The sequence below is a fragment of the Hemitrygon akajei genome, chromosome 14 (genome assembly GCF_048418815.1).
Source record: "Hemitrygon akajei chromosome 14, sHemAka1.3, whole genome shotgun sequence".
Taxonomy (NCBI): Eukaryota; Metazoa; Chordata; class Chondrichthyes; order Myliobatiformes; family Dasyatidae; genus Hemitrygon; species Hemitrygon akajei.
In genome coordinates this window covers 98,226,641-98,248,923 of record NC_133137.1, presented here as the reverse complement: position 1 = coordinate 98,248,923, position 22,283 = coordinate 98,226,641, and the positions used below count along the sequence as shown (strand labels likewise).

Below are 22,283 nucleotides of genomic sequence, written 5' to 3'. Positions count from 1 at the left end.
TTTTTCATTACTCGAGAATAAAATAGGCACAAGAGGATCATAATTACCAGACAGATACTGGGTAAAAACAGACAAGTCGAACATTATGTCTATTAACAGAAAATAAACAAAGGGTAGCACACCCACAAAAAATGGAGGAACTCAACAGGTCAGGCAGCATCTAGGATGAGTCTGATGAAGGGTCTGGCATTGAAAGGTCGACCTTTTATATTCCTCTCTACTGATGCTGCCTGACATGCTGAGCCCCTCCAGTATTTTCTGTATCTCTGGATTTCCAGCATCTGCAGAATCTCTTGTGTTTATCAATGAAGCATTAAGTCCATAAAAGAGTTCGTACTTGTTGACTGAGAGTAGAGGATCAAAGTCAGTATTTGTGAAATTTGTGAATATTGACAGTAGGTAATTGAGGCTATATTCTATTTTGATATTCTTAGTATATTTATCTTTTTTTATTTAGAGATACTGTTCAGTAATGGGCCCTTCCAGCCCAAAGAGCCCGCGTTGCCCAATTACACCCATGTCACCAATTCACCTACTAACCCGTAAATCTTTGGAATATGGGAAGAAACCAGAGCACTTGGAAGAAAGCCAGGTAGTAAGGGGAGAACATATAAACTCATTAGAGACAGTGGTGGGAATTGAACCCAGATCATAGTGCTATTGTGTTGGCCATGGCGGATTTGAAATATGGAAGGAAATGTCGAACTCGAATGTGTTAAGGACAGTGGAAGCAAATGGATTAATTGTCTTTGTTACTGTCATGTGCTTGGAGATGAAAGCTGCCATTTTGTGGAACTGTTTTATGTTCTCCATTTTATGAGATGGAGTTGCTTTGCTTTCAGTGTTTTAAAGAAGACACAATGATGCTTCCAGTAATTTTTGGGACCAGAGATCATTTCCAGATAAGAAAGTTTTTGTGATCTGCTCTTTGGTTGGATATAACATGTAGGTCTGTGAATATCGGAGTTGATGCCTGCCTGGAGTGATTTGAGCTCATTGCTGACTGAGAACAAATAACTATGAATTCCCAATTGTCACATGCTGGTAATTAAATGGATTCTGGCCTGGTGTTAAAGGTCAGACACATGGCCTACTGGAATGCTATAATTGAATTGAAAAGTAATGAATACAAAAGTGATCGCAAAGAAGAACCCCAATGCCAGGGGCTGAGAGAAGGAAGGATCGATTGTCTAGCCAACGGAGATCCTCTATTTCAGTGTTATAAATTGGAAAAGTTGTCTGAGTGAGTATTAGTACAGAGGGAACAGTAGAATTCATGTTCTAAGTTGTTTGCCAGGGGTCAACATAGTTACGTTGTTTTTTGTGCAGAGACAATAAAGTGTGAACTTCGATTAATTACGAGTTGCGTAGTGACTTTCCCAGCCTAGTTCTGTTGACGAAGGTTCATTAATAGTACCGTTGTACTAACTGCTACACCAAATGTAGAAGTGCCCAGGTTGTGACAAAAAAGGCTATTTTTGATGTGCGCTGGGTTTTCAGATTTGCGTCCCTATCACAATTACAATATTTTGAAAGTGTCGATTGTATTAAATTTGTTTCAAACAGCAACATTCCTTGAAGGAATTCTGCTGGTCTGTGTTTTAGAAGCCTCACACAATGTCTTATTAAATTTCAGAACTCTGCCAACTATAAAGAAAGAACCGTTTGCCTCTTTGTCTAAGAGAAAGGACTGCAGAAAGATTCGGATGCCAACTTACCTACAGAGTCCAAGATCAATGGCTAAATCAAGTAATTGCACAACAGTCAAAAAAGGGTTTAAAATATTAGCGTAGAAAATACATTTCATGGAAATGAATATGCACATTGTTTAACTTTAGTGTTGCTCTACCAACAATCATGATGTTGCAAGTATCAGGTGCTTCAAGTAAGTGAGAGATGATCATTCACTTACAGTAAATGAGAGATGAGCAATGCGCCCCTCGCGTTTTTTACACCCTCTCTCCCTCTAGACCTCTCCCAATCCTCTTTCATCGCAATTAATATATTGGGGGGGGGGGGAGAACTATAGAATTATTAAATGGATGAGTTGAGGAATCTGTAGCAATGTTGTTGGAAGGATGTAGTATGCTAGAGATATGATTTATGAGAGTCTAGTCAAAACCACAGCAGAGCCTTCATTCTAATTCCGTTATTTTTCATGTGAATGCTGCTTTTCTGATGCTATGTGTCTGTGATGCAGCTTTAAGTAAGTTTTTCTTTGCACCTGTGTGTACTCTACCTATACTTGTGCCCATATCAAATTGACATGACCACAACTTCTGCCATAACTATTAAGTAACTCAACCATAGTTAATTGAAATAAATCTTGAATATCTATTATCAGTAATGATAGGCACAAAACTAACAAATAGCTGTGGAGAAATGTGATGTACATTTGAGTCCAATGCGTTTGACAATTAACTACCCGGTGAAATAGCCCAGTAAAGCATTCAGTTAATGAAATTCCAAGGGCTTGCTAATAAACTCTGATCTTGACATTGATGTCCTATTTCATAACTGAAGATGAAGTGATTTTTCAGAGTTACTGAACTAAAGCTTTTTAAAATAATATTGGCTGATTTTCAGAATATGGAATTGCCCGGATCCAGAACACAGGAGGTGAATAATCTTTTATAAATTTGACAATCAAGTATTTTGTTACATTATGGATTTCTGTGTGCTTGATACGTGCCCATATTTGATTATTATTTTATCTTTTTTCAGGTTTGAACCCCTGGTCTTTTGAACTATCAGAGAGAGATACAGATTTCCACACTCTCTTGTGGGAGCCTTTGATAGGGAGGGATTTCAAGAGGTGTGAATACATAGCTTCAGGCAAGGGGAATTTTAAGCATGGTCTGAAATCTCACTGAAATGTCAGCGAGGATCAGTTTGAAATTAATTAACATACCAGAAAAGGCTTAGAAATGTTGATTAATATATAAGGCTGCAACTTCCGCACAACCCATTGTCTGTATTGGACATGTACAGATAATGATAACTGCAAGTTTGACTTATATTGAATAGTAAAGTTCGAGCAACCTTGTAACCTCAGTGCACATTCCGTGCTCTCAACCATCTGATATCGTAAGCACAAGAGATTCTGCAGATGCTGGAAAACCAGAGCAAAACACAAAAAATGCTGTAGGGACTCATCGGGTCAGGCAGTAGCAGTGGAGGGGAATAAGCTGTCAATGTCTTGGGCCAGAACCCTTCATCAGGATTGGAAAGGATGGGGGAACAAGTGAGATTAAGAAGGTGGGGAGAGGAGAAGCAAGGTGAGTGGGGATGAATTAAGCAGATGGCATATGAAAGGTGGTCGGCATTTTGGTCTGAGATTTTTCATCAGGACTGGTGACAGTTTAATGCCGACAGTTTATTCCTTTTCATAGATGCTGCTTGACCTGCTGAGTTCCTCCAGTATTTGTGTGTGTGTGTGTTACTCTGGATTTCCAGCATCTGTAGCATCCCTTGTGTTTGTGAAGTGATAAGTGGACAAGGTAAAGGGTGGAAGAACAAGGAATCTGATAGGAGAGGACAGTGGACCATGGAAGAAAGGCAAAGTGGAGGAGCACCAGAAGTAGGTGCACGGTGTGGAGTAAGATTGTGGTGGATCAAAGGGAGCTTTGTTACTCAACAGTAGTGCTACCTACACCTGACCCAGCAGTGTAGGATACTGGTAGCTGGAATAATGAAACTTCTGGTCACTAACTGTGATTATTTTACACCTCGATGAACAGAAGAATTGCAATAATTGAAGATACTAGCTGAACTTGCACCGATTACGATGAATTAGATAAAATGCTACTTTGTTCTAAGGATGAAATATGATTTGCATGGTTGTGATAACTCAGTCATGTTCAGTCATTGGAACAACTAATGAATGTCCGTATGTGCAACACACTCACTTGTGTACCTTCCCAATATTATGTAAATTTGCTATTTTACACATTCTATCTCATTTATATGAACATATATATTTTATTTACCATGTGCAATATATGTATTACCTTTTATATATGTATATGTGTACAATATATATTACTTTAATGCACCATGTTATATAGTAAAAAAATCTTATTTACTATACATCAGAGCATTTGTACCTTTGTACACAAAAATAGGACATAGAACAATACAGGCCCTTCAGCCCACAATGTTGTGCCAACCCTTAAACCCTGCCTCCCATATAACAGTCCACCTTAAATTGCTCCATATACCTCCATAAAATATTTTATTAAAGTACAGAAAGTGTTAATGATATAAAGTAGTAGCATTTCAATTTTACAACATCTGTATTATAAGTATTTGATTTGCTTAGCTGAAGCTTTATTGATATGTGACTAAGCAATTTTCACTTTACTGTATGTAATTGTCTAATTTTATCAAGCAACATGCTTTGAATGCTGAGCAACACACACAAAATGAAGGAGGAATTCAGCAGACCAGGCAGCATTTTCTGTGTATTGCTCTGGATTTCTAGTATTCTCTTGTGTTCAGCTTCAAATGCTGTTGTTTCAAGTAACTGTGGATACATTATTTTGTGCAGTGAGATGGGATTTTGAATTAAAAGTAGCCAAATGCTGGAAATACACCAGAGGCATTGCGACAAATGACAAATAAGAGCTGTGTCTTGCATCATTCCCCTAACTCATTCAGAACGCTGCTGCAAAAACTTTCAAACAAAACCATGATGAGTGGACATATCGTTTCCATACTAGCCTGTCTACTTTGGTCTCTTGCACATCATAGAATCATTTTCACTTTATAATCCTGCTCAAACTCTCAAGTCTTCATCTGCCAATCTCTCTAATCCAGGCACAGTCAAGAACTGCATCAAAAGTGAAAGAGAAGAGAAAATTTTGCCAGATTAGGGGAGTGGGTAGGATAGAAGATGGTAGGTAATAAATAGATAGATAAATACTCTATTGATCCCAAAGGAAGTTGCAATGTTACAGTAGCATTACAAGTGCACAGTCTCAATTTAAACAATCTCCTCAAAAGGTAATTGGCTGGTCAGCCCTTGTAAACTACGCTCCTAAACTGTTGAACTCAGTACCTAAAATTATAAGTGATGCAGACTCGGTTGACACTTTGAAACACCACCTCAAAACCTCTTTACTTAGCCTTGCTTTTAACTAACATTTTTTGTCCTTTATTTTCATGTTTATTTTTATTTTATATTTTATTTTTATGTTTGTATTTTTGTATTGTAAAGTACTCTGAACGACATCGTTGTTATGAAAAGTGCTCTCTAAATAAAGCTATTAATATTATTAAAAATAAAGAAATGAGAAAATAATAGACAAAGAGAAGGTGAAGTGTGAAAGCTCTCATCACAAAGTTACATCTAATGGGTTTGAAGGAGGAACATTTTTCCCCTCAAAATGTAAGGGAGATGTCAGATGTAGTTTTTTTTACACAGAGTGGTGAGTGTGTGGAATGCCTTGCCAGGCATGGTGGTAGAGGTAAGATTATGCAGAAAAGGCAGAAGAAAAGGATTGAGAGGGATAATAAATTAGCCATGATGGAATGGTGGAGCAGACTCAATGAGCCAAGTAATCGCATTCTGCTCCTATGTCTTAAATTAATCCTAGTGATTGGCACTATTCTTTCTGACACCTAGATCAGTTCCCTGTGTTTCTAATACTAAGCCTAAATCTGTCCTTCACAACCATGAACTCATTGTCTTGTCACTGGAAGAACTAATTTGCTTCCTTTGATCCTCCTAGGTTCTTGGCGTACCGTATATATAAATCCCCATCTATAACTCATTTGACAATAACATCCCAATTACTGTGACATTTAACTTACTATGAAATTACAGAATTGGAACCAGAATCAACTTTATTATCACTGACAGACATAATGAAATTTGTTGCTTTGTGGCAATAGGAGAGTGCAATACATAAAATACTATAAATTACAATACGATACACACACCCACATATATATATAAAATTTAATAAGTAGTGCAAATAGCAAAAATAATGAGGTCATGTTCATGGGTCGGTTCATTGCCCATTCAGAAATCTGATGGTGATGGGGAAGAAGTTGTTTCTAAAACATTGAGTGTGTGTCTTCAGGTTCCTGTAGCTTTTCCTTGATAGTAGCAATGTGAAGAGGGTGATGGGGATCCTTAATGACAGATGCAGCCTTTTTGAAGCATCACCTTTTGAAGTTACCTTTAATTGATTCTGTAGAATTTTGGTAATATACAATGTAAGGAATTGACATCAGCAGGGGAGGTGTGCAGCTAATGTCATTTACTGTGACTTTTCTGTAAATGACAAGAAATTAATCATCTAGTTATGCCATGTAGAACTTCAAGTTCCAGATGAGTTCCTTCATGTTTTGATAGGCAGGACTGTACCAGGTGTTCCTGAACTCAGGAATTTGTCGAGTTGGAAAAACAACTGTTCATGTGCCAAATTTGCTATTTATAACCGGAGGTGTATCAGAATCCATGCTCTTATCTTGATCTTAGATCATAGAAGTACAGCTATGATTTAATTAATCACCTCTTAGAACATAGGACATAAGACACTACAACACAGTACAAGACTTTATAACCTACTTGAAGATCAATTTAACCCTTCCCTCCTTCATAGCGCTGTATTCTTCTATAATTTGTGTCTCTATTTGAGTTCTTAAATTTTAGTCTACCCCAAACCATGATCCTGTTACTTCTTTTGGAAGTCCTCATAGGTTTTGCAGTGTACTTTGAGTATTTTCACTTCTATCTCAGTTTCCTGACATTCAGTGTTTATTTTTACATCTTTGCTATTCTGAACTGTACAAGTCTGTAGTCATTCTGAAACGGATAAGGAAAAAAATTCTCTGCTGCAGAGGGTTTCAATGTCATTTTGCAATGATTTTAGGTCAGTGCAACTAAAGGCCAAGGATCTCTGACCTTGTTACCCTTTGCAAAGCTGACTTTTGACATTCTCTATGACCGTAGCAAGATTAAATGGAGTATACCTCCAAATTGACCCATTCTACTTTCTGTCCCCAATGGACAGGGAAGGCTGCCATTTTGTGCAGTACACTGATGGTGGTTGACTCCATGACTTCAGCGGATCTGGAGAGGAAAGAGAAACAAAGCAAAATCAGAAAAATAGTTGCTAAAAGTAAACAAGAAAGACAAGTCCAACAGAAAAAGAAGTAAAAAAAGGGAAAATTACAACAATTTAGAAGTGACCCAGTTGAAAGGAAGAATGTGAAGATAAAATACGAGATACGTATTGATCAGATGCCTATATACTTGCAACGTTGAGGGATATTAGTCCAAAACTGAACATATGCAGAATAAAGAAAGACTGTGAAATCTTCTCTGTCTGCTGTGCTCTTTTTGTTTGGAGATTCATAAAGTAATCCTGTCCTGATGCCCACTCTCTAGTGGTCAAAGGAAAGGTGGAAATTTCAAGAAATTCCCTCACTGCCAAGGTTCAAGGTGCAGTGAAGTATCCATGGGAATCTACAATCACTAAACGAGGAACAACTGAAAAGTAGCATGCAGTAAATCTAGGAGTGAATTCAACTTTACTGGATTCTTCATTCCATTTTCTGTTGTATTCTTTTGTTCCATTATTCAAGAAGGAAACCAGGATAATCCTGGAAGCTATAGACTGGTCAGCAAGTCTAACGTCAGTGGTAGAGAAGTTACTGGAGAGAAAGTTGAGGGAGGATTTATGCACATTTGGAAAATCATGGCTTTGTGCAGGGCAACTTGATTGAGTTTTTCAACAAGGTGATGAGGGTGATTGATGAAGATAGAGCTGTGGATGTTGGCTACATAGATTTTAGTAAAGCATTTGACAAAATCCGTCATGGGAGGCTCATTCGAAAGATGAAGATGCATAGGATCTATGGCAAATTGGCTATTTGGATTCAGAACTGGCTTGCCCATAGAAGAGAGAGGGTAGAGGTCAAAGGGCCTTATTTTAGTTGAGATTGGTGGTGTTCTGCAGGGATCTGTACTATGACCTCTGCTGTTTGTGACATATACAAATAACATGGATGGAAATGTAGATGGGTGGATTAGTAGGTTTGCAAATGAAAGGAAGATTGGTGGTGTTATGAATAGTGTAGACGACTGGCAAAGAATATAAAGGATATAGATCAGTTGCAGATATGGGCAGCAAAATGGCAGAGGGAGCTTAACCTGGCCAAATGTGAAATATTGCACCTTGGTTGATAAACTGTGATGAGACAGCACACTGTTAGGGCAAGAAACTTAACAGTGTTGATGAACAGGAATTTTGGGCTCCGAGTTCATAGCTCCCTGAAAGCTGCTACACAATTTGACTGGGTAGTTAAGAAGGCATATGGCATGCCCACCTGTATTAGTCAAAGCTTTGAGTTCAAAATTCAGGAAGTTCTGTTGCATTTTTCTAAGACTCTAGTTAGCTGCATCTGGAGTGTAGCATGCACTTCAGATTGCTCCACTATAGGAAGGATGTCAAGATGTTGGAGAGGGTGCAGAGGAGGTTTACCAGAATGCTATTTGGATTAGAGGACTTGTGCTGTAATGAAAGTTTGAACAAACTTGGGTTGTTTTCTCTGAAGTGGCAGAGGCTGAGGGGAGGTCTGTTAGAGGTTAATATGATTATGAGAGATGACAAACAGTATCTTCTCCCAAGGGTGAAATATCTAATACCAGAAGGCATGCATTTAAGGTAAGATGGGGTAATTTCAAAGGAGATGAGAGAGCCGGTTGTTTTACACAGAGAGTGGTGGGTCCTGGAATGTGTTGCCTGGGGTTGTGGTAGAGGCAGATATATCAGGACTTTACAGATTAGCACTTGGATATGAGGATAAATGGAAGGATATGGACATTGTGTCTGCAGAAGAGATTAGTTTAGTTGGCCATTTGTTTACTGGTGTAATTGATTTAGCAGAACATAGCACAACATTGTGGGCTGAAGGGCCTTCCTGTGCTGTATTGTTCTCTGTTCTGTGTACTACCTTGTACATATGTGTGCATTGATCTGTACGGATGGCATACATAACACCTGTTTTTCATTATATCTCAGTACATGTGATAGTAATAAACAAATTACTAATTAACATTAAAAATTTACAGTCCAGTCACTAACCTGTCCAAACATAATCTTTTATTAAAGTGGCAGATTCGGAGAGATGAAGATAGATGGGGTATTAAGCTCATCAGGCATTTCGTCATAAAGAAATGTTTTGTGAAAGTTTGACCATAATTGCAGTGTAAGCAGCACATGACATTGGAGATGCAACTTCTCTTTTAAGATGTGTTTCACTTTAAAATACTCTAAAGTAGTTTAGCCAGAGACAAACAAAGGGATAGTGAAACTATGGCACAGGTGCTCAAGATGGCATGTGAGAAGATTTGTTGGCACACAGCATATAGGGTGACTCCTTGATTTTTTAGACCACAAGAACATAAAACCATAAGATATAGGAGCAGAATTAGGCTATTTGGGCCAGCAAGTCTGTTCTGCTATTTCATCATGGCTGATCCATTTTCCTCTCAGCCCTAATCTCCTGCCTTCTCCCCATAAACCCCATAAACTCCCCATTAGTGCCCTGACTAATCAAGAACCTATCAATTTCTGCCTTAAATACACCCAATGACTTGGTCACCACAGCCACCTGTGGAAACAAGTTCCACAGATTCACCACTCTCTGGCTAAAGAAATTCCTCCTCATCTCCATTCTAAATGGACATCCCTCAATTCTGAGGCTCTGTGGTCTGGTCTTCGATTCTACCACCACAGCAAACATCTTCTGTAAAGCCACTCTATTGAGGCCTTGCAACATTCAATCGGTTTCAACGAAATCCCCCCTTCATTTTGCTGAATTCCAATGAGTACAGGCTCAGAGCCATTAAATGCTCCTCATACAATAAGCATTTTCATCCTGGAATCATTTGTGTTAACTTCCTTTGAACCCTCTTCAATGTCAGCACATCCTTTCTTAGATAAGGGACGCAAAACCTTTCACAGTACTCCAAGTGACTCCTCACCAGAGCCTTTTAAGGCCTCAATATTACATACTTGCCTCTATATTTTCATCCTTTCAGAATGAATGCTAACATCACATTTGCCTTCCTCACCACAGAGTCAACCTGCAAATTAAACTTTAGGGAATCCTGCACGAGGACTCCTAAGTCCTTTTGTATCTCAGATTTTTGATTCTTTCTCCAGTTAGAAGATAGTCTATGCTTTTATTTCTTAGAACAAAGTGCATGACCATATACTTCCCGATGCGGTATTCTATCTGCCACTTCTTTACCCATTCTCCTAATCTGTTTAAGTCCTTCCGTAGCTTCTTTGTTTCTTCAACACTACCTGCCCCTCCACCTATCTTCATATCATCCACAAATTCTGCGACAAAGCTGTCAATTCTATCATCCAAAACCATTGACATACAAAGACATATTGAAGTATAACATACAAAGAAGCATTCCCAACACAGGCTCCTATGGAACACCACTAGTCTCTGGCAGCTAGCCAGAAAAGGTTCCTTTTATTCTTTGCCTCTTGCCAATCAGCTAATGCTCTATCCATGCTAGGATCTTTCCTGTAATAGCGTGGGCTCTTGTTAAGCAGCCTTCTGTGTGACACCTTGTCAAAGGCCTTCTGAAAATCCAAGTACACATCCTGTCACAGATTGTCACATCCTCTCTGTCTGGAGGCCTGTGACTAGTGGTGTGCCTTAGGGATCAGTGCTGGATCTTCTGTAATTTGTCATCTACATCAATGATCTGGATGATACTGCGGTCAACTGGATCAGAAAATTTGTGGTTCACACCAAAATTGGGGGTGTAGTGGACAGTGAGGAAGGCTATGATGGCTTGTAGAGGTTTCTGCATTAGCTAGAAAAAAATAGGCTGAAAAATGGCAGATGGAATTTAATGCAGACTAGTGCGAGGTTTTGCACTGTGGTAGGACCATCCAGGGTAGGTCTTACACTGTGAATGATAGGGCATTGAGGAGTGTGGTAGAACAAAAGGAATCGGGGAGTACTGGTCCATAATTCATTGAAAGTGGTGTCTCAGTAGATAGGGTTGTAAAGAAAGCTTTTGAGTTCAGGAGATGGGATATTATGTTGCAGTTGTATAAGAACTTGGCGAGGCCTAATTCGAGGTATAGTGTGCAGCTTTGGTCACTGACCTACAGGAAAAATGTGAAGAATTTTGGAAGAGTACAGCGAAAACTTACAAGAATGTTGCCGGGTCTAGAGGACCTGGAGTTATAAGGAAAGACTGAACAGATTGGGACTGTATTCCCTAGAATGTAAAGGACTGAGAGGAGATTTGAAAGAGGCATACAAAATTATGAAGTGAATAAGTTGGGTTAACGCAAGCAGGCTTTTTCCCTGGAGGTTGGATCAGACTATAACCCAAGATAATAGGTTAAAGGCAAAAGGCACAAAGTTTAAGTGGAACATGAGGAGAACCATTTTCACTCAGAGGGTCCTGAGAGTGTGGAATGAGTTCCAGCACCAGTGGTGCATGCGAGTCCGATTTCAATGTATAAGAAAAGTTTGGATAGGTACATAGATGGTAGGGGTATGGAGGACTGTAGTCCTGGTGCAAGTAGATGGGTGTCGGCATGGGCCAAAAGGCCTGTTTTTGTGCTTTACTTCTTTATGACTCTACGACTTCCACCAATTCCCCTTGACTATCCTGCTTGTTATATCAGTCACTGAAAGTAAGCATGGGAAGTACCGCAGGCAGTGAAGAAAGCTAATGGCATGTTGGCCTTCATAATAAGGGAACAAAGAGGTCCTTCTGCAGTTGTACAGGGCCCTGATGAGACCACACCTGGAGTATTGTGTTCAGTTTTGGTGTCCAAATTTGAGGAAGAACATTCTTGCTATTGAAGGAGTGCAGCATAGGTTCACGAGGTTGATTCCCAGGATGGCGGGACTGTCATATGTTGAAAGGTTGGAGCGACTGGGCTTGTATACACTGGAATTTAGAAGGATGAGAGGGGATTTGATTGAAACATATAAGATTATTAAGGGATTGAACACGCTAGAGGCAGGAAACATGTTCCTGATGTTGGGGGAGTCCAGAACCAGAGGCCACAGTTTAAGAATAAGGGGTAGGCCATTTAGAACAGAGTTGAGGAAGAACTTTTTTACCCAGAGAGTTGTGGATCTATGGAATGCTCTGCCTCAGAAGGCAGTGGAGGCCAATTCTCTGGATGCTTTCAAGAAAGAGTTAGTTAGAGCTCTTAAAGATAGTGGAGTCAAGGGATATGGGGAGAAGGCAGGAACGGGTTACTGATTGTGGATGATCAGCCATGATCACATTGAGTGGCGGTGCTGGCTCGAAGGGCCAAATGGCCTACTCCTGCACCTATTGTCTATTATTTCTTCAAAGAATTTCAACAGATTTGTCAGGTAAGATTTTCCCATAAGGAAACAACGCTGACTACGACCTATTTTATCATGTGCCTCCAAGTACCCCCAAAACCACACCCTTAACAATCAGCTCTAAAATCTTCCCAACCACTGAGGTCAGACTTTTGTCTGACCACTGAAGCCTACAATTTCCTTTCTTCTTCCACTCTCCCTTCTTGAGGAGTGAAGTAACATCTGCAATTTTCCAGTCCAGCTTTGTGGGCCGAAGGGCCTGTATTGTGTTGTATGTTTTCTAAATTAGTGACTTTTGAAAGATCATTACTATTGCCTTCACAATCTCTTCAGCCACTCCTTTCAGAACCCTGCCGAGTAGACTATAGTCCAAGTGACTTATCTACCTTCAGACCTTTCAGTTTCCCAGTAATGGCAACTTTACTCACTTCTGCCCTCTGACACTCTTGAATGTCTGACATACTGCTAGTGTCTTCTACAGTGAAGACTGATGCAAAATACTTATTTAATTTGTTTCTCTTTCATTTCCCCTCATTATTACCTCTCCAGCATCATTTTCCAGCGGTCCACAAAGCTGGACTGGAAAATTGCAAATGTTACTTCACTCCTCAAGAAGGGAGAGTGGAAGAAGAAAGGAAATTGTAGGCCTCAGTGGTCAGACAAAAGTCTGACCTCAGTGGTTGGGAAGATTTTATAGTTGATTGTTAAGCGTGTGGCTTTGGGGTACTTGGAGACACATGATTAAATAGGTTGTAGTCACCATTGTTTCCTTAAGGGAAAATCTTACCTGACAAATCTGTTGGAATTCTTTGAAGAAATAACAAGCAGGATAGTCAAGGGGAATTGGTGTATGTCATAGAGTCATAAAGAAGTAAAGCACAGAAACAGGCCTTTTGGCCCATGCCGACACCTTTTAAACTGTCTACTCCCATCTACTTGCACCAGGACTATAGCCCTCCATCCATGTACCTATTCAAACTTTGCTTAAACATTGAAATCGGACTCGCATGCACCACTGGTGCTGGAACTCATTCCACACTCTAATGACCCTCTGAGTGAAAATGTTTCTCCTCATGTTCCACTTAAACTTTGCACCTTTCACCTTAACCTATTATTTTGGGTTATATTCTCATCCAGCCTCCGGGGTAAAAGCCTGCTTGCGTTAACCCAATTTATACACCTCATAATTTCGTATGCCTCTTTCAAATCTCCTCTCAGTCCTTTACATTCTAGGGAATACAGTCCTAATCTGTTCAATCTTTCTTTACAATTCCAGGTCGTCCAGACCCGGCAACATTCTTGTAAATTTTTGCTGTACTCTTCCAACATTCTTCACATTTTTCCTGTAGGTGGGTGACCAAAGCTGCACACTATACCTCAAATTAGGCTTCACCAAGTTCTTATACAACTGCAACATAACATCCCATCTCCTGTACTGAAAAGCTTTCTTTACAACCCTATCTACTGTGACACCACTTTCAATGAATTATGGACCGGTATTCCCAGATTCCTATGTTCTACCACACTCCTCAATGCCCTACCATTCACTGTGTAGGACCTACCCTGGATAGTCCTACCAGAGTGCAAAACCTCACACTAGTCTGCATTAAATTCCATCTGCCATTTTTCAGCCTATTTTTTTCTAGCTAATGCAGAAACCTCTACAAGCCATCATAGCCTTCCTCACTGTCCACCACACCCTCAATCTTAGTGTTTTCCACAAATTTTCTGATCCAGTTGACCGTATTATCATCTGGATCATTGATGCAGATGACAAATTACAAAAGATCCAGCACTGATCCCTATGGCACACCACTAGTCACAGGCCATCTTGTAGACATTCTACAAATTGCCCCTTTTAAGATCCAGCACCAACCTGATTGTTGCAATCTATTTGCAGTTTGAAATCCCTGAAGACTGTTGTAACATTACCCATTTGACATGCAGTTTCTATCTCTTGGTGTAATTTGTAGACCACGGCTTTGCTACTATTCGGGGGTCTGTATATATCCATCAGGATCTTTTTACTCCTGTAATTTCTCACCTCTACCCAGAAAGATTCTACAGCTTCCAAACTGATGTCACCTCTTTCTAAGGTTTTGATTTCATTTTTTAGCAACAGAGTCATGCCATCCCCTCTACCTACCTGTCTGTCCTTTTGATACTATGTGTATCCTGGGATGTTAAGCTCTCTGCTATAATCTTCTTTCAGCCACAGTTCAGTGATGCCCACAACGTCATACATGCCAATCTGTAACTGCGCTACAAGTTCATCTACCTTATTTCTTATACTGCATGCATTCAAATACCTTTATTCCTGTATTCATCACTCTTTTTGATTTTGTTCCCCTCTTACATTGCAGCTCATCCCATTGGCTGCAATTTTGTCTTATTATCAGCCTCTCCTTGCTTTCAGTCTCACTACGCGCTTCCTCTATTTGTAAACCAACTATCCCATCCTCAGCAGTATGACTCTGGTTCCCATCGCCCTGCCAAATTAGTTTAACCACTCCTGAATAGCTCTAGCAAACCTGCCGGCAAGGTTTGAAACACACCCAAAATAAAAAGATACATAATGATTATTTTTACTGCCAAATGAAGCAGCAAAAGATTTTTTAAAACTCAAGAGCAGTTCAACATTTTCCCAGAAAGCATTTTATGCTGGCTTGGTGCCAGCGAGATGGTTGTGAAACGCATGACATTAGATAAAGTTCTCATTGACCTTGTGTGCACATCAGTGGTTTGGTGGTTGTCTCTTGGGGTCCGAGGAAGACTAAACATTGTGTGGTCACCTGTGGATACGCACGTGGCTTCGGAGGCCGAAGGCGTGCAGTTGCAGGTTGGACATGGAATGGCGGTTGTTAGAACAGGTGCATGCACAGCTTTGTGGCGTTGGTCTCGTGCTGCTGCCAGGTGCTGATTTCGGTCATCTTCAAAGTCAGATGCAGCTTTTCTGGTCAGGGCGCGACATGTAGCCCTGTCGGCTGCGGACTCCTCAAGTTGTCGAGGCTGGAGGTCTGCCCATTTAATGTACGATTTCAAATTGTCTTTGAATCTTTTTTCTGGGGTGGCCCTGATTGCGACTGCCATGCTCAAGCTCACTGCAGAGCAGCTGCCTGGGGATTCTTGTTTCACCCACGTGGATTACATGGCCAGTCCAGCGTAGCTCGGCCTGGAGGATCCTTGCCTCAGTGCTTGTGCTGTTGGCTCTGCCAACGACTTCCTGGTTGGTGATTCGGTCCTGCCATCGAATCCTCATGATTGACCACAGAGAGCGCACGTGAAACTGCTCCAGCTGTTTGATGTGCCTGCGGTATAGGGTCCAGGTTTCGCAGCCGTACAGGAGAGAGGTAAGGACCACAGCCTTGTACACCTTGAGCCTGGTTGAAAGCTGAATGTCCTTGTGCTCCAGAACTTTGACATGGTGTTTCCCGAGTGCCTGGCTGGCTTTCTGGATCCTTGCTATGATCTCTTTGTCAAGGGATCCGTCACTGGAGATGGTGTTTCCTAGATACTTGAAGCTCTCCACATTCTTCAGGTCAGTGCTGTCGATGGTGATGCATGGCTGCAGAGGGTGACTGTTTGGTGCAGGTTGTAGGAGGACTTCTGTCTTACAGAGGCTGATTGACAGGCCGAACAGTTTTGAGGCTGTGGAGAACTTGTCGGCAATCTTCTGCAGGTGGTTCTCCTGGTGGGCCATGAGGGCACAGTCATCAGCAAACAGGGCTTCAGTGATGAACCTCCTCAACGTTTTGGTCTTTGCAGCAAGGCCTCTCAGGTCAAACATCTATCCGTCTAGGCGATATCTTATGTAAATACCCAGGTCTAGGTCCTAACAGCATGCTTCAGCATTTGGGTGAAGAAGAGGTTGAAGAGCACTGGTGCTAGAACGCACCCTTGCTTCATGCCATTTGAGATGTTGAAAGTCGCAGATGGGGAACCATCTGAGAACGCTTCTCCTGTCATGCCATCGTGGAGCAGGTGGATAAGTGGAGTGAATTTCTGCGGGCAGCCAAGCTTTCTAAGGATGATCCACAGCGCGTTTCTGTTGACCATGTCAAACACCTTCGTCAGACAGAGTATAATGTCATGTTCTGTTCCAGGCACTTCAACCTGTATCTGTCTCACTGCGAAGATCATGTTGACAGAGCTGCGCTCGGGACGAAAGCTGCATTGCGACTCGGGAAGGTTCTCTTCTGACACTGTTGGCATCAGTCTGTTGAGGATGATGTGGACGAGGATTTTCCTGGCAAATGAACAGATTTTTAAAAATGCTTCATTTCTGTTGTACACTTATTAATAGCACAACAACAGTGCAAGTAAGCATAGGACTCATCCTTTTTTCTTAAAAGGTTCATAATTATTGTGACTAATTCATTAATCAATGATAACCCTTGCTCAAAATTACTACATCACATGAATTTTTTAGAAGATTATTGCCTATTTGAGCACACTATCACAGAAAAGTTCCCTACGCCTGGTCTAGAACATCAGTATTGATAGAAAAAAATAGGCTGAAAAATAGCAGATGGAATTTAATGCAGACTAGTGCGAGGTTTTGCACTGTGGTAGGACCATCCAGGGTAGGTCTTACACTGTGAATGGTAGGGCATTGAGGAGTGTGGTAGAACAAAAGGAATCGGGGAGTACTGGTCCATAATTCATTGAAAGTGGTGTCTCAGTAGATAGGGTTGTAAAGAAAGCTTTTGAGTTCAGGAGATGGGATATTATGTTGCAGTTGTATAAGAACTTGGCGAGGCCTAATTCGAGGTATAGTGTGCAGCTTTGGTCACTGACCTACAGGAAAAATGTGAAGAATTTTGGAAGAGTACAGCGAAAACTTACAAGAATGTTGCCGGGTCTAGAGGACCTGGAGTTATAAGGAAAGACTGAACAGATTGGGACTGTATTCCCTAGAATGTAAAGGACTGAGAGGAGATTTGAAAGAGGCATACAAAATTATGAAGTGAATAAGTTGGGTTAACGCAAGCAGGCTTTTTCCCTGGAGGTTGGATCAGACTATAACCCAAGATAATAGGTTAAAGGCAAAAGGCACAAAGTTTAAGTGGAACATGAGGAGAACCATTTTCACTCAGAGGGTCCTGAGAGTGTGGAATGAGTTCCAGCACCAGTGGTGCATGCGAGTCCGATTTCAATGTATAAGAAAAGTTTGGATAGGTACATAGATGGTAGGGGTATGGAGGACTGTAGTCCCGGTGCAAGCAGATGGGAGTACAAATCTCATTTACCAAAGGTTAGAACATAGCTTTGCTGATTCACATGTATATCTAAATACTATTTGAATGTTTAGAAACACCTGCTTCACCAAACCATCCAGTCAGTGTGTTCTTGAAATAATATCTGCAACATTAGAGCTCAGTACAGCTTCTCTGCAGCTGCCTGTACTATCAGAACTCTCCACCAGGAAACCTGAAGAAACAGTATTTCAGTTTCACCCATCACTATATAAAAAAATAAAGAACTTGACAATTAATGGGATAAACTGCTGCCATCACATGCAAACTTCTTAATGCTGCCTTTTTCTAAATTATTGATTACAGGCACGTCCAAGGAATGCAGTTTGGGAGATTCCATTGTGATTTCCATCAGTGACGGCGTAGGCGAGTGCGGTGGACCATCGGCAAACCAATTGTAATGTACACGCCGTCAAAGGAGAAATAAAGACACAACACAGCTTTTGTTGCTGCATCATCTGGTTGATCAATTTATCAAATTTATATAATTGAACAAGATTGCTTGAAAAATGTTTTTGTGTGTGAAGCTTGGGTTTGTTGACCCTGTTTAAGCTGCAGAGTGCCTTTTGATTCTTCCCTTGGTATCTCAGAGGTGCCAGAGCTTCCAGCTGCCTTCTCTACTCTCCAAACACCATCCTTATCTCCCCACCTCATCCTTTCCCATCTCCTGGCACTATCCTTCCCACTAAATCCTTCCCCCCTCTTCCTTTTCCCTCTTCTCCTCCCTTCTGTCCTTACCATTCCCCCTCCTGCACCAACCCTTCTCCTTGGCCCTCTCTCACATTCACCCTGCTCTGCTCTCCTCCCCTTTCTTTCCTTTCCCCTGCTCTAATCACTCCCTCCCTCCTCCCCTCAATCCTTCCCCTCAGATGTGATAGTATTGGAACATTGAAGATTTTGAGGGGGATGGATGGTGGATGCTGAGAGGATGTTTCTCCTAGGTGGGACAAGAGGGGAGTTATAATTGAGATGACTGTTTTCTCTGAAATCATTGGCTGTACAACTCCTTAACCTAGAGAATCAGAATCATTCTATGTATTCAAGATGGACACTCACAGGTATTTGAATTACAAGACAGCAGGAGAGTAGCGTTGTGGTGGACGTTGAGTCTATGACCTTATGAAACAATGCACAGGTTTCAGCAGTCTGTTCTTCCTCATATTTCTTATATTCTTATCTTGTGCTCTTACTGTGAGCAGTTTTGGCCCCCTTATCTAAGAAAGGATGTGCTGGCATTGAAGAAGGTCCAGTGGATGTTCATGAGAATGATTCCAGAAATGAAATGGTTAATGTATGAGGAACATTTGACGGCTCTGTGCCTGTACTCACTGAAGTCTCGAAGAATGAGTGGGAAATCGCATTGAAATGTATCTTATTGAAACTTACCAAATAGTGGGTGACCACTGTTCACCCACAATACAAGTATCACACAAAGCACAATACACAACATTTTACCACAAATAACTGAATAAAATATAATTCAAAAATGCATGTGAAGTGCACAACACTGTGAAATAGTAAACAGTAAACATAAGAACATAAGAAATAGGAGCAGGAGCAGGCCATCTGGCCTGTCAAGCCTGATACGTGATTCAATAAGATCATGGCTGATCTGACCATGGACTCATCTCCACCTACCTGTCTTTTTCCCATAAACTTTAATTCTCCTACTATGCAAAAATCTATCCAAACTTGTCTGAGGTATACTTACTGAGGTAGCCTCCACCGCTTCATTGGGCAGAGAATTCCACAGATTCACCACTCTCTGGGAAAAGCAGTTCCTGCTTATCTCCGTCCCAAGTCTACTCCAGTTAATCTTGAGGCTATGTAAACAAGATGTCCTAGTGATGAAACCTCTGTTCAAGCTACAAAGAAAGTTTGTTCCCAAAATACATATATGTCACCAAATACAACCCTGAGATAAATTTTCTTGCGAGCAATCACAGGAAGTACAAGAACCATAATAGACTGAATGAAAGACCTTCCTCAGCAGAATTGACAAACAACCAATGTACAAAAAAGCAACAAACTGTGCAAATACAAAAAGAAAGAGAAAATAATAATACTAAATAAATAATCAGAACCAGAATCAGGTATATTATCACCAGCATGTGTCATGAAATTTGTTAACTTAGCAGCAGCAGTTCAATACAATAAATACATAATATAAAAGAAGATGAAAATATAATAACAATGATAATAAGTAAATCAATTACAGTATAGTATATTGAATAGATTTAAAATCGTTCAAGGGTTCATTTTAGGAATCGGATGGCAGAGAGGAAGAAGCTGTTCCTGAATCACTGAGTGTGTGCCTTCTGGCTTCTGTACCTCCTACCCGATGGTAACAGTGAGAAAAGGGTGCTGGGGGTCCATAATATTGGATGCTGCCTTTCTGAGACACTCCTCTTTGAAGATATCCTGGGTGCTTTGTAGGCTAGTATCCAAGATGAAGCCGACTAAATTTACAACCGTCTGCAGCTTCTTTCAGTCCTGTTCAGTAGCCCCCTCCCCCTCCCTATACCAGACAGTGATGCAGCCTGTCAGAATGCTCTCCACAGTACATCTATAGAAGTTTTTGATGTATTTGTTGACATACCAAATCTCTTCCAACTCCTAATGAAGTATAATCACTGTCTTGCCTTCTTTGTAATTGCATCAATATGAGCAACAAGTATTGAGAACATAAGATGAAAAATCCTACAAAGTGAGTCTACAGATTCTGGGAACAGTTCAGTAATGGGGCGAGTAAGTTGAGTGAACTTGTTCGCACTGATTCAAGAGCCTGATGGATGAGGGGTAATAATTGTTCCTGAAACTGGTGGTGCAGGTCTTGTGACTCCTTTACCTTCTTCCTGATTGCAGCAGCAAGACGAGAGCATTTCCTGGATGGTGAGGTCCTTGATAAAGGATGCTGCTTTCCTGTGACAGCTGTCCATGTAGGTGTGCAGTGGTTGCAGGGTAGTCATTAGTCCCATTGCCTGGGGCAAGAAGCTGTACCCCAGTTTCTGTCCTAATACTAATGCTTCCGTACCTTCTCATTGATGGTAGTGGGTCAAAGAGATTGTGGGATGAGTTATAAGGATCTTTTACAATGCTTCAGGCCCTTCATCTGCAACACTCCTAGTAAATATCACAAATGGGGGTGGGGGGGTGAAGAAAACCCCAGTGATCTGCTCAGAAGTTTTAATATCCTCTGTAGGGTCTTGCAGTCTGATGCCTTGCAGCTTCCATACCACACAGACAGAATACTCTCAATGGTGCTCCTGTAGAAAGGAGATAGAATGTCGGCAGGGATCCTTGCACACCTCATTCTTCTCAGAAAGTGTAGATGCTGCAGTGCCTTCTTGACTAATGAGGAGGTGTTGTGGGTCCAGGTTAGATCATCCACTATGTGCACACCAAGGAACTTCGTGCTCTTCACTCTCTCCACAGCTGAGCCATTGATGTGCAATGGAGAATGGTCAGCCTGTGCTTTCCTGAAGTCCACCAATCATCTCTTGTGTCTTGTCCACTTTGAGACTCATATTGTTGATCTCCCACTGTTTGACAAGCCTCTCTAGCTCCTCATCATTGTTGCTGATAAGGCCACTACAGTTGTATCATCAGCGGATATGATGATTATAGTTTCAGCTGGATCCTGCAGTACAGTAATGAGTCAGCAACATGAAGAGCAACGAGCTGAGCACACATCCTGCAGGGCGCCAGTGCTCAGCATAATGGAGCTTGAGGTATTGCTGCCAACTCAGACTGAATGGGATTTTTTCATTAACAAGTCCAAGATCCAGTTACAGAGAGGGGTGCTGAACCCCAACAAGGACAGTTTACCATCAGCCTCTAAGGGATGGTTGTATTAAATGCTGAGCTGAAGTTGATGAACAACATCCTGGTGTACAAGGCATTGTTTTCTCAGTGGAACATGACATAGTAGAGGGCTGAGGCTATGGCATCGTCAGTGGACCTGACGATGAGGTCAGAATGTGCATGGAAGGTATTCAGCCTGTCAGGCAGGGATGTGTTGCTGTCACTGATGTTCAGGATGTTCTTGTAATCAGTTACCGTTTGTATACCTCGCCACATGTGCCACGTGTCCCTGATGCCACAAAGGTGTCTGAAAGTATTCTGGATGTACTCTGGCTTTGTTTTCCTGATGGCACGGGAGATCATGGCTCTGGCTGACTCTAGAGGTGAACTGAAAAGGCTCCAATGTACCTGGAAAGTGAGATTTAGATGATCCATTACTAACCCTTAATAACTGTTGAGGACAGTGTCACTGGGTGATAATCACTGAGGCCAGTCACCATTACTCTCTTGAACACCAGAATGATGGTGGCCACTTTGAAGCCTGCATTAAGATTACCTCTCACCCATCAGGTTCTTGAACTTCACTTGCCCCATCATTGAACTGTTCCCACAATTTATGGACTCACTTTCAAGGACTCTTCTAGACTTATTGCTCTTTTTTTTGTATTTGCAGTTTGTAGTCTTGTACGTTGTTTTTTTTGTCTGACCTCTTGCATGTGGCCTTTCATTGATTCTATTGTGTTTCTTTGATTTACTGTGTATGCCCATTAGAAAATGAAACTCGGGTTTCTTTATGGTGATGTACGTGAAAATTGATAATACATTTATTTTGAATTTTTTGAACTATGCAGGGACAATGGACTG

General features: G+C 41.1%; 1 protein-coding gene across 4 annotated transcripts in view; it reads left to right on the top strand.

Annotated features, from left to right (window-relative positions):
- LOC140738841 (uncharacterized) overlaps positions 1-18,067 on the top strand; it is a 145,953-nt gene extending 127,886 nt beyond the window's left edge. For 2 of the 4 annotated variants that reach the window (XM_073066767.1, XM_073066764.1), the window contains 4 exons: positions 1,637-1,749; positions 2,587-2,619; positions 2,725-2,835; positions 17,922-18,067. In XM_073066767.1, coding sequence (XP_072922868.1) covers positions 1,637-1,749; positions 2,587-2,619; positions 2,725-2,835; positions 17,922-18,016 — 352 coding nt within the window. In that variant the 3' untranslated portion in view covers positions 18,017-18,067. The remainder of the gene's footprint in view (positions 1-1,636; positions 1,750-2,586; positions 2,620-2,724; positions 2,836-17,921) is intronic. The other 2 variants (XM_073066765.1, XM_073066766.1) reach the window with 2 other exon arrangements.
- The last annotated feature ends 4,216 nt before the right edge of the window (positions 18,068-22,283 follow it).